This window comes from Podarcis filfolensis (genome assembly GCF_964270895.1).
Source record: "Podarcis filfolensis genome assembly, chromosome: 3".
NCBI lineage: Eukaryota > Metazoa > Chordata > Lepidosauria > Squamata > Lacertidae > Podarcis > Podarcis filfolensis.
This window is the reverse complement of record NC_139606.1, coordinates 92,498,129-92,511,404: the sequence shown is the minus strand read 5'-3', so window position 1 is coordinate 92,511,404 and position 13,276 is coordinate 92,498,129. Positions and strand designations below refer to the sequence as shown.

The 13,276-nt window shown below is 42.5% G+C and overlaps 1 protein-coding gene and 1 long non-coding RNA gene across 6 annotated transcripts in view; both read left to right on the top strand.

The window, feature by feature from the left end:
- Positions 1-13,276, top strand: part of LOC310758937 — a 140,399-nt gene that overhangs the window by 97,830 nt on the left and 29,293 nt on the right. The window lies entirely within an intron of this gene.
- Positions 3,596-13,276, top strand: part of MIA3 (MIA SH3 domain ER export factor 3) — a 37,454-nt gene continuing 27,773 nt past the window's right edge. For 4 of the 5 annotated variants that reach the window (XR_014545795.1, XR_014545796.1, XM_083604754.1 and 1 more), the window contains exons 1-2: positions 3,596-3,956; positions 6,373-6,506. Coding sequence is in view for 3 of the 5 variants with exons in the window: in XM_083604754.1 (XP_083460880.1) it covers positions 3,788-3,956; positions 6,373-6,506 (303 nt within the window). In the remaining 2 variants the exon portion in view is untranslated. The other variant, XM_083604755.1, reaches the window with a different exon arrangement.

Genomic DNA, 13,276 nt, shown 5'->3' with positions numbered 1-13,276 from the left:
AATAGAGCCGAGTGTCAGCAGTTTACTGGTGGCACCTTGCTGTAAAACTCGTAAAGACCACTTCCAGTGGCTTCATATAGATAGTAAGTAGCTTTGCGGATAAAATAGCATAGCTTCCAGGGGGCCAAAAAGAAATACCCTCCCAATGCTACTCTTTGCACTCATAGGTAGGACCCAAACCACTGTAACACAGTGCCTACAATTCCAGTTAAATGCCAGTGCAGGAAGATGCCATGGTCAATGGTACCAAAAGCTGTGGAGTTATTGAGAAGCAGGTGCAAAGTCACACTCATCTTGTCCGACTCTCTGTAAAGGTCATCCATCAGGATGACCAAGGGTGACTCAAGTCCTGCAGCCAGGACTGAACCCAGACTGGAATAGATCTAAATAATCCATGTCATCCAAGACTGTAGCTGACCTGTCATCCAAGAACGCAAGCAACTGCAGTTTGGAGGAGAGAGTCAGAAGTTTTATTATCGCTTGACATTAAGTGTGCAAAAACCCCCCCCTGCTGATTAAAGCTCTAGAACTCTGCTCATGGCATCCATTCCATTTAAATTGGTTTGTTCTCTTTTTTTACTTTGCTACTGGAATTGTACTCAGGGTGAGATCTGGAGCAAATTTAGGATTTGCATGTTCCTGCTTCCCCTTACTGTGGGTAGTAAAGGTACTGTAAAGCAGACCCTGCTATCTATGGGACACGTAACAAGCAACCAGGTCATACATCTCAAAATGATGAAAGTTGGGCAGGTCCTAGTCATAAAAATGTTTGTGGAAATAAGCTGATCGCAACAAAAGTTACTTTCACATTTAGAAGTGAAAATTTGGGAGCAAATATCAGTGTGTGCGGGTTGTTGTTTTTTAAGTCTTTCATGTTAACATACTTTCAAATTCCTCTGATTGGGTGAAGAAAAACAGTAGAACAGTTCTGTTTTCCAGCAGCCACGCAATAGTCACTGATTATTTTGCTCAAAGTGAGATAGTACACAAGAGAATAGTATGCAATGAAAATCAATAATTGTGAGTATATGATAAGAACATCGGCTTCACTTCTGATGTAATTAGTGGCAAAGATTACTGTTAGCAATTTCAGATATCAAAGTAGCAATAACTGGAAGAGCACAACAGACGGCTACTGATGTAGTCACTCAGCGAGCCAACTAGTTCATCATTATTATTCTTTCTGTGCTGCTTGGTACAAGGGACACTGTGTGCTTTACATATTTTAATTATCTTAAAAGACCACTTCTGCATACTGCCAAATGTGCAGAGATGAAAGCATTTACACTGCAATCATTAGCCTATTCTGTTATGTTCCTTTTCATATTAAGATACAAGTTAAGTTCTAGCAAACCTTGGCTTCTTTTTGTTAGAATCCTGGATGAACATACATTTTCCTGTATAGCACGCTTGTTTCACATTGAACCAGTCAACTGGTGCAATGTAATCTAAGCACAAATGCAAAGTGAATGTATAAACCAGCAATAACCTTAATGCAAACAAACTGAAAACATAGAGGAGTGTTCAATGCTACCATACTGTATCTATGTCTTAGCCAAAAAAGCTGACATAACAACTCTCTGCATCATCTGAATGTTCTTCACCAGGTGTCCTGGCCCAGTCAAACGTCATGCAGCTGCACTATATATCTGCAGTGATGACTGGCACTGGTGTCAGATACTGCACATAACACAGCCAAACACATGCATGGTAAGGGGGTTTTGAACATTTTTCAAGCCATGTAGATTGCCGCACATGGATGAAATATAGGAGTACAGTACTAACTTTGAACTAGTTCCCTATAGATAATATAGGAATAACAGCAACAGACGGTGCTTCCAGACTATCTGTTTATTGAACATTCAGCCTGATTTGTTTGAGAGGTGGTTAGATGGTGTTGCATCAAAACAAATGTTAATCTATGCTTTCCAATGCATTTCCCCATCACTTTACTTATTGCAAAAAGTCTGGTATTTTGGGCAAGTGGGTTTGTTGCACAAGATCCCTTATCAACTATATTTGTGCAACCTGAATTTGCTGGTATGTGATTGAATCCTTTGGGATAAATAAGAAATGTTTAAGAAATAAAATTAATCTGGTAATAAGAGACATAGTGCCTCTGTTCCTGGAGGCAGCATATAGCCATCATTAATAGTGACCACTGATAGTCTTATCATTCATGAATTTGTCTCATCCTCTTTTGAAGTCATCCAAGTTAGTAGCCATCACCACATCTTATGGAAGTGAACTATACACTGTGTGAAGAAGCACAGTCTGTACTTAATCTCCCACCATTTAGCTTAAGTGAATGACCCTGTGTGATTTTTCATGTGAAATGCACAAGGAAGCCATTCAGATTCCACATCAGGGTGAAGTGGAACAGTCCATGACTTGCTGAAAGAATGAGGTGGTAGACGAAGCTTCGGGCAAAACTACACGTCCTGTCATCTCTGGTCATTGCCCATACTTGCTTACTTCAGCAACATCTGGGGGGCCAAAAGTTCCCCACCAATTCTGGATTATCCTTCTTCCTTATGTGCTAGATTTCTACTTGCAGGAAGATTTTTGTACATAGGGAGGAATTATGTGAGATGCAGGGGGCCAACTTGAATAAAATATTGGGGAGGCCGAGGTAAGCCCCACCCTGCATAATCGATTTACAAGATGCAGCACGCACACACCATTTGAGTGGCAATGCCTATTAACTTGGGGGGAGCCCCTCAAATATTTTATTTTGGGGGTACCAAAGGGACCTCGGCCCCTAGGAGTTGGCTCCTATGGTTAGATGTGATTTTATCCTTCTGCAGTCCGAAATGACACTTCCTGTTTTTCCACCTCAGGACCATGGACATAGCCCAGATTTATATTGGGGGGGGGGACCTCAGTTAAATATTTTTATTGATTTACTTGATCTGGGGGGCAAGTGCCTCCCCTGGCTACGCCCACGCTCAGGACTCGCCATATCCCCGTACCCCCTTTCTTCAATTTAAATTTTCCTGCGCCTTTAAAACTGCAACCCTAACGACCCTTACTGCGGAGTGAGGGCGCGCTGGGGGTGGGGGGGAAGAGTAAACAAATCCCAACTATTTATATCGCGCGCAAGAGACGAGCGCCTCTGCTTCAAAAGCGTCAAAATCCCGGGGCCCTGCGGACTACAACTCCCGTCGGCCCCTCGTCACCGGGCGGGCAGGCTGGGCCTGACGGGAGCTCTCTCGCTCCACGCGCCCACCCTGCTCTAGTGAGAACAGACGGGGCGGCTTCGCGAGCCGCTGAAGGAAGGCCGGAAGCGAAGTTGTGTTTCCCCACTGACAGGGGAAGGTCCCCCAAGTCCGACCTGTTGTCTTTCTCCGCCTGTCCGCCACTGACGGCGGGGGGCGGGGCGGGCAGTGCTGCCGGATACAGAACGGGGGAGTGCAAAGTGAACACACACATACACACAAAAATACAGTCGGGGTGGCGGGAGAGGCGAGCAAAGGGAGAGAGAGGTGCATTTGCCTCAGGAGTGGGGCGCGCGAGCCTATTCTTGGTCCTCCTCCTCCCTGTGGACAAGCACCGCCGCGCAGGGTGTGGTTCTCCCCCATCCTTTCCTCCTCCTCCTCCTGCTGCTGCTCCTTTGGGGCAGCGGGCGAGTCTCCTCCTCTTCTTCTTCCTCCTCCCCATATCCTTCTCCAGCCGGGCTCTGCTTGCTGCTGCTGACGTGTCTTGCTCCGGCTTCCCCCCGCCCGGCCGCCCCACGCGCCGCTTCTTTTTTTTCGGCGCCAGCCCGGCAGCCTCGCGAACTCCCAACATGGCTGCTGTGGCGCGGCGGCGGCCCCTTGCCCTGCCGCCTCAGCGGATGCTGCTGCCGCCGCTGCTGCTCTTGCTGTGCGCCCAGCTGCCCCCCTCCGCCCAGTCCGGCGGGGCCCCGGACCGCCGTTTCGCCGAATGGAAGCGGTGCGCCGACCCCGAGTGCAGCAGTAAGTGGCGGGGAGGGAAGAGGCAGGCGACCGGGTATCCGCCGGGTCCCTGCGACTGTCTGCCCTTGCAAAGGGGGCCGAGCAGGAGCCGGCGGCGGCGGCGGCATCTCCGAGGCCGCGTCAGAGAAGAGGCTCTGGATGGGGGCCGCCTCCTCCCTCGCAGGGTGGGGTGGGTTGGGGGGGGGAGAGCCGCGAGGGTGCTTCTGCCCCACCGCTCTTCCCACGTCCCTGGAGGGACGGCGGGGATCTCCATCTCTCCCCCTGTCATTTTACACCCTTGTCATTTTAAATATCCGTCCACGTTGCCTTGGGCCCGCTGCTCCTGGCAGGGTGGCCCCCACTTGCCACGGTTTCTTAGCTTGTGCCAGAGCGAAACTTGCAACAACAACAAAAAACACCACCCGAGCTTAATTGAACACAGTGGGATTTATTTTTGAGGGGGAGGGGTTTTGGGTGTGAATGAGGTGTTTAGGAGCGGAGCTAAAACTGGGAAGTGTTGCCTCAGTGTCTCACCCCCCCCCCCGTCAAATGTGCTCTTGCAGGTTGCTACCTGTCTTCTACTTTGTAAAGTAGCGCGTGCTTTATTCCTTCCCTATGTGGAGACGGCGATAATTATCATCCCGATCACCATTATTACTCTTTCTTATACATTGCTGACTTTAACTGGAAGCCCGTGGGGGGGGGGCGATCCTTTTACATTTTATCCCTCCCACCCACCGAAACAGCTCCACCACGCAGTCTGAGATGTCCCACGGTGTCGAAGGGTCTTAGGCTGCATCTCTTGTTGCCCATGACTTTGGTGGTTGTCACCCTAAAAAATTGTTGCCCCAAATGATTTCATGGGCTGTTTTTGTTTGTTTGGGCTAACCCAGAGGAGGTTCTGATTCATCACCCAGTAAAAACTTATTGCTGGACCTGTTTCTCTTACTGCTGTCTCTGTACTACTGCTGTTGTCACCAGGAAGATTTGCTTTTAATAAGCATCAAGTATTTGTCTTCCTTTCTGCTTGTAAACAAACCTGCATCCTTTAGAAGCTGTTTTTTTAGGAGAAGCAAATTCTTGACCTCATTCTCCTCTTCTTCTCATTTCATTGTCCTGTATCAAATTACTCAAAGAAATCTGATATAGGAAATTCACTTTCTTGGAAATATTCATCTATTTGAGTGGTTCGTAGCTAATTAGATGACTGCATTTGTTTGTTTAAAATGTATTGTTCTGATCCAGAACTCATTGTAAGAATATCTCAGATGTTTCAGATTTGTGGGTTCAGATACAGTGCGTTTAATTTTTGTTACTGACAGCCCACTCCTCAACTTGTTTACTGCAAGGATGACTTCCTTATGTCTTGTTAAATGTGCATAGGGATTTCACCTGTAGCTATGCAGGCTTACTTGGTAGTTAGTCCCACTGAGTTCAATGGTGTGACATTTGAGTATAAGATTGCAGCTATAAACTGTGATCCTATCCCCCATTAAACTTAGTGACACTTATTTTCAAGTAAGCATGCATACATTTGTGCTGTTGGTTTGACATTCCTAGACTAAAAATGTAGACTTTACTATTCAGTTAAACTAACTATACAGTTGTGTGTGCTCATGCATGTGTAGAAGGACCTACATCACCTTTCAAAGATAAGCTTTTGTGAATTATAAAATAGAATTTGGAATCCTTTCCATTGATTTTGTTTATTTATTAAAATATATTTGTTCTGCCTTTCTTTCCCAAATAAATTAATTTAACTTAAATTGAAACAAATGTGCAATATCAAGGTTTTATTTTTTTAACAAAATCAACCCAGTATGCTCTTCACAGGGCAACACACTTAGCATCCTCATTGTCAATGTTTAGGAAACACTCAGTTTTTGTGGTTAAATTAACATCTAGTGTTGTGCTCATATTTTAGTGGAGTGGCTGGTACAGGACTTGTTCCTCTTATTGTATTACTGGATGAACTTTTTAGGAACTTTGTATTGTATTTTGTTTTAAGCTTAGTTTTAAATTGATTTTATGTTTACTTTGTTGGTTTGAGATTTCTTTTTCGCATAAAGCTAATAACAGACATATTTAATAAATAAACAAATAGCACCCTGGTACATAATGCATATGACTACATGCCTTTGGGGCATAGTGAAGGATTGTGATACTGGGATATATTAATGGAGTCTATTACATTTTTCCAGGAGAAACGTCTTCAATAAAATGTACATTGAAACCTCATTATGTCCTTTCATTGCCTTAACCAACATTTTAAGACACAAAGTAAGTTCGATACCAGATTTTCACCAGCCATAAATTCTCATTCCTGGGCTACATTGTTTCATACACATGGACTGCAAGTTATAGACAGGTTTCCTTTTCTGTTGAGAAAACGGCTCTTTATTTACTTTGCCATTTTTTTCTCATTTTCTTTCAACAGTGCTAATGTGTCGAGGGAAAGCAGTGAAGGATTTTAAAGGCCCAGATTGCCGTTTTGTAGATTTTAAAGAAGGTGAATCGGTGTACGTGTATTATAAATTAACCGGGAGAACACATGAGCTTTGGGCTGGAAGTGTAAGTTTTTAAGTACTTTATATGGTTTAACACAAATTGGAAAAAGCAGTATGGGTGGTATTCAGTGAAGCTTTACTCAGAGAAGGCGCACTGAAATTAATGAGCATGACTAAGTTAGGTCCATTAATTTCAGTGGGTCTACAGTACTCTGAGTAAAACTTATTAGAAGTGACATGGGGTGGTATTCAACTAACATTTTAATTTTTCTTTTCTTTCTTTCGCTGCTTCCCCCAGAGATGTTCACAGGTATTTTCACATTGTGTTACAGTATGTTATCTTACATATTCATTAAATAATCCCCACTTTGCCAAGAAGTCAAGGGATACTGCTACAGCCTTTTAGTTTCCTCTGCATGAGAGAGCATAAGAGACTTGTTAACTTTGAATTCTACAAGCAAAGCCTATTGGAAGTAAATGAATGCTTACAAAGAGGCAATGCAATCACCAAGCTGCTTCCAATCCAGCTAAACTCACCACCTCTGCAGTTGTTGTTTTTTTGCACTAGAAATAGCACACCATCAGCTTCTAATGCAGAAGAGATTCTGCCTTGACTCAGAAAACTTTGAGTAAATGCAAATCTACCAGATCACTCAAGCGAGACAGCAGATTCCTCTTACTTATAATAGAATTGTAGAGCTGCATGTTTGAGAGTGTGATTAAGTTCCCTGGAAAGGTGGTTTTGGTTGAGAACTTCACAAACCCTTGAACAGATGAGGTGTTTTTTGTTGTTGTTGTTGTTGTTGTTTTGCTTCAACTTGACTTAAAATTCTGTTTAATATTTAAATGTCAGCACCTATGATTGAAAAGTCCAGTAACTCATATTTTCCACTGGGTATTTGGAACCATTTTTGCATGATGTGGGCCTTCACTGCTTTGGAATCCACACATATGACTCTTCTCAGTCCCAGAGATTTCTCTGGAATGGTCTATCTACACTCATGCCTCCAAGTTTTATTTTAAATATTTCTCCTTTGTTCAGAAGGTAAATAGTCAGGGGGTTAATGGTAACTGTTAAATTCAGGAATCTCAGCTAAAGCATCCATGACAGATGGCCATCCAACCTCTGCTTAAAAACCTCCAAGGAAGGAGAGTCCATTGGTAAATTATCATTTGCAATTGAAAAAATGCTTCTTTTGTGGCGTGTATTACTGTACCACATTTGCAAGGGTTTTTTTTGTTTTTGTTTAATGGTAGCATTTATTTTGAAAATGACTTGAGCCACTAAGTATATATTGCCCACAATTGCATGTTACTTTTACCTATCTGTTTCTGCCATCAACTTTTGCTGAAAAGCATTGTGTACTGCTTAACCCTCTCTTACTCTGCCATTTGTCCATTCAGAATTGTGTCTCCATGGGAGGAACAGATTTTGGGACCCTGTAATTTCTCCCCTACCCCATGATCGGGAAATGGAGAGCAGTTTGGGGTGAATCTTACAACTACAAAATCTGCAATTTGGTCCTGAAAAAATTTGAAGGATATACCGCAAAGGCAGTATTGCACAAGAGAAATATTTTAATTGCATTCTGGAGCCTGATAAAGGATCTCATCTGTTTCATATTGGGAGCATAAATTGTGCTTTCTAAAAATGTGGTACACTAACAACACAAAAGAACTAACAATGGCTTGGATACAGGGGCATACACACTTTAATCCTATTTAAGGGCCCTAGCTCAGTGGCAGATCAACTGCTTTGAATGCTGAAGAGCCCAGGTTCAATCTCCACATCTAACACAAATGGGGAAAAACTGTATGGGTGACATTCAACTAAGATTTTTTCACAAATAAGCCCACTGAGATTAATGAACATCACTAAGTTAGGTCCATTATTTTCAGGGAGTCTACTCTGAGTAAAACTTACCAGAAGAGATATGTGGTGGTATTCAACTAACATTTTAATTACTCTTTCTTTCTTTCCCTGCTTCCTGCAGAGACGTTTAAAGGTATTTTCATTGACATTGCTCTGTGCATTTTAAAACATATTCATTAAGTACTCCACACTTTGCTGAGAATTCAAAGGGTACTCCTACAGCCTTTAAGTTTCCTCTGCATGAGAGAGCATCAGAGACTTGTTATTTTTTAATTCTACAAGCAAAGCCTATTGGAAGCAAGTGAGGCAACAAAACTATTTGCATTAGATTCCTAGATAGCAACAGTGTAGACACATATCACAATCACCAAGATGCTTCCAGTTCAGCTAAACTCACAACTCTCTCTGTGCTCCCAATTTAGTAAGCTCTAGTTACTTTCTTTCCTACTCCTATACCATGAGGAGCACTGGTCTTGAATCCCATTCTTGTGGGTAAATTTCCCTTTCAGAAGAACATTTAATGTCAGTAGCTTCCATTGAGGAACGTTTTGTTTTGTTTTTGCATTACTCGGTATAAGGCTGCTTCCTAGGTTTCTATTGAAATGAATGGGACAAGTTAACAGCAACTAACAATAACCAATGGATCTTAAGTACTACTCACTAGATTGGGGCCTCTGTTAAGGTGATGGTGGCTTTCAGTAAACATGATAGACCTTACTTCAAATCTTACTTCCTCTTTGCAATGAGATGTCAGAGGAGAAGTAAGATAGACTTATAGATACCTACTAGGCTATAATTTGTCACTGCTAAATAACAAATGAACAGTCCCTTAAAGTTGGGTATTCTGACTGCAGGCCTGTGCAGAGCTTGTCAGAGGCCTAGGATGTTGGCAGGACAGCAAAAATCTGGCAGGGCCCTGGTGGGCTCCTGCAGGCAACTTAGCCCTCCGAGGCCAAGGAAAAGTGTACCTGGCTGTCCCCCACCCCTTACACAGACTTGTCTGGTTGAACGAATTCCTCGTAGCATGCTGAGCATAATTTTTTTCCCTTTGTAAAGGAAAGTCTGCCACTATGAGCCATTACAACACCATGAGCTACCAGGAGGTGCTGCTTTCACTGGAATACACAAGTGGGATTATGGCACAACAGACTCTCAGCCGGCAATAGAGTCCAATTAAAGTTGCACAGTTGAAACAGGAAAAGCACTGCATGCAGTGAAAGTGGCAGAATGGAATCATTGTGTTCTTCCAGTAATTCCCCTCTGACATTACTGTGCCACAAATAACCTGGATAATTAGGAGGCATCTGTTTCCAGGCTTGCCAGCGCTTTATAAACACAAAATATGAAGACTTGAGAGGGCTGGCTCTGAAACAAAAGGCTGGGTAATTAGAGCCTCAAGTTTTTAAACAAAAGAAATAATTAAAAAGTTCACCCCCACATTAGCCAAATTAATGTGCATGCAAACAGCTGTATACAATAATAAGTTTAAGGTAACTCAGCAAAGGTCAAGGTGAGAGTACAGTACAATATCTTAAATCCTTTGTAACTGATTACAAAGTTAATACGGAAAAATTGTCCATTCCGGCTACAAAAAAGATGCAGTCCATGTCAAGAACACCTATTGTGCAACCTTGACTTTGGATGTTAGTTTGCACTAATATTTAAGAATAAATATTGAACAAAGGGAATAACATATCCAGCTAGCATTCTGTTTGTTCATAGAAGAGTATTATATACTAGACAGATGTTTATTTTACTGTACCATCCTATAAGCCAGATAACCAGATGAATCCCTGGTTTAACTGCATGCAAAAATGATGCTGATGCTTTCAGCCAAGAACTGTGTGGCATTGTTTTTCCATCTCTTCGTAGGCCTGGCATCTAAGAGTTTGATGCAGACTCCTTAATAATACAGTGGTACCTCGGGCTACATATGCTTCAGGTTACATACGCTTCAGGTTACAGACTCCGCTAACCCAGAAATATTACCTTGGGTTAAGAACTTTGCTTCAGGATAAGAACAGAAATCATGCTCCGGCGGTGCAGCGGCAGTGGGAGGCCCCATTAGCTAAAGTGGTGCTTCAGGTTAAGAACAGTTTCAGGTTAAGAACAGACCTCCAGAACGAATTAAGTTCTTAACCCGAGGTACCACTGTAATAATAAAAACATGAATCTGGCATCGAGAAATTGGAAATATATTTCTCAAGCGCTATGAAAAGACATCTGAATCACCTGCTCTCAACTTTTACTAACTTATTTGAAGCCAGGAAGTGGTCCATTTAATTATATTAGTAAATATCTGGGATGTTTTCCTGGCAATAAAACCACCAGGATATTTAGGAAAGGGGCAACACTCATGGAGTGCATTCTAACTGAGCACATTATCTTTAGCGTTTGTTTACTTAATGTGTTCTGCCAGTTTCTAAATGCCTCAGTTATCTAATCTCTGTAGCAATTCTCCGCTGTTAATATTGGCTTCCTGATAACAGTTGTAAGAAGTGAATGAGAGCAGAAGTGTGAATCTTTTCTAGAAAGCAGTAAGCTGGGATAAAATCAGAAAGTGCATGCCTATGCATGTTTACTCAGAAATAAGCACCTCTGTGTTCAGTGGGACTTACTCTCTAGTCACCACGTTTAGGATGAGAGATTTAGCTTCCTTCCATAGTTTGCATTTTACTAGAGTAGCATCTTGTGTGGAATTAATGATTTTTACTGAAATACGTGTTGAGTGTGAATAATTTAAACAATAGCAAGGAGTCAAATTTTAAAGTATAGACTTTAAAATACTGGGAAATGTTTGCAGAGTGGTGGTGGAGTATTTGAAAATAAGAGAATATCACAAGGGCATTTTGAATGTGATGTTGGCCTACAAACCATAACTTATTCTGCAAATATGCTATTTGTTAGGAAGTAACTTATTTCATGCTAGGTTTAAGAACAATGAAAACATCTCATTATTGTTATATTTAATGGTAGAAAATGGATTTCAAGGAGAGCAAAGTAGGATGGGAGGAAAAAACCTGCTTTGTTTATGCAAAATTCATATTTTCTCTTTGCTTGTATAGAAGCTGGAAATTCCAGCCATACTCTCCCAATTGATGCTCTCCCAGTTTTAGACAACGTAAGAATGGCTTCTACCTCTGAGGCCTGTCTCTCAGAACCAAATTAGAGCTTTCCTGCCAATGTAAATTGCAGCTTCAGGGGAGAAGACTGCACCAGGGGAAGGAAGATTTAACCCCTCTCTCCACCTGTGATTGTGATCCCAATTATTTTCCATTGGCTGCTATCAAATGTAAAAGTGCAAAGATGCTTTAAACATCACACCACAATGCCTGTTGGTTTTTACATTTAATTTCTGAAGAGTATGGTGCTGAATATACACTGTTAAATACAGAATAATCAAGTACAAGAAATAAAGACAAACATCAGCTTTTGAGCCAGGCAAGAAGAATGCAATCTAGATGAAGTTGGGCACACCTATGCCCACAGTATGCTTCAAATGTGGATCAAAGGTCCCAGTAAATTCCATAAGTTGAAAGCAAGTTCCATTAAAGGAACCTCCAAATAAATATGCACTAGTGAGAGTGCCATTCCCATATTTCAGCAAGACTTAGAACTATTTTTTTCTGGAGTTTGACTAATAATCTAATACAGTGGTACCTTGGTTTAAGAACAGCTTAGTTTATGAACAACTTGGATTAAGAATGCTGCAAACATGGAAGTAGGTGTTTTTGTTTGTGAACTTTGCCTGGGAAGCAGAACATGTTCTGCTTCCTGTTGAGTGTAAGTTGAGTCTCCCGCTGCTATGGGAAAGCACACCTTGGTTTAAGAACGCTTTGGTTTAAGAATGGACTTCTGGAATGCATTAAGCTCGTAAACCAAGGTACTACTGTATACCTTTCTGCAGTGCTCTAAGCTGAAGTGGCGAAATTCTGTATCTAGGCGTTGATGTTTCACTGCTTTGCTAACCATATATTTCCTTCACATTCCCAGTGAAGCTGAGGCAAAGCATTTGCATATACCAGATGCCTCAAACTATTATTGACCCCTAATGCTTGATGGTTTCAAACTTTAGGGTATGTGGCCTATGACTGTGCCTATTTGGATGAATTTCAAATAATGCCTTTTTAATAGTAGCTGACATTTAAACTTATTGTATTATTTCAAATAGATAAAAACTTGTTTTATTCTGTATTCCTGACCCCCATTATATTAGGGTTTAAGGCAGGGGTTAGCAAACTTTTCCAGCAGGGGGCCAATCCACTTTCCCTCAGACCTTGTGGGGGGGCCAGACTATATTTTTTTGGGGGGGGGGAATGAACAAATTCCTATGCCCCACAAATAACCGAGAGATGCATTTTAAATAAAAAGACACATTCTACTCATGTAAAAACACGCTGATTCCGGGACCGTCCGTGGGCCAGATTGAGAAGGCTATTGGGCCAGATCCAGCCCCGGGGCCTTAGTTTGCGTACCCATGGTTTAAGGGGGCCATGGTAAAAAGGTAAAGGCACCTCTGACCATTAGGTCCATTCGTGGCTGACTCTGGGGTTGCGGTGCTCATCTCGCTTTATTGGCCGAGGGAGCCAGCGTACAGCTTCCAGGTCATGTGGCCAGCATGACTAAGCCACTTCTGGCGAACCAGAGCAGCGCACGGAAACGCCGTTTACCTTCCCGCCAGAGCGGTACCTATTTATCTACTCCAATTTGACATGCTTTCGAACTGCTAGGTTGGCAGGAGCAGGGACAGAGCAACGGGAGCTCACTCTGTTGTGGGGATTTGAACTGCCAACCTTCTGCTCGGCAAGTCCTAGGCTCTGTGGTTTAACCCACAGCGCCGGAAACTGACGTGCCAAGTATCATGACCAGTTCTTCTGATGCACTGCAAATGCCACTCCTATGCATTCGCAGCAAAGTTGCCTCTAAACAGGCACAAATTCTTAAAACGAAACCAAACCATT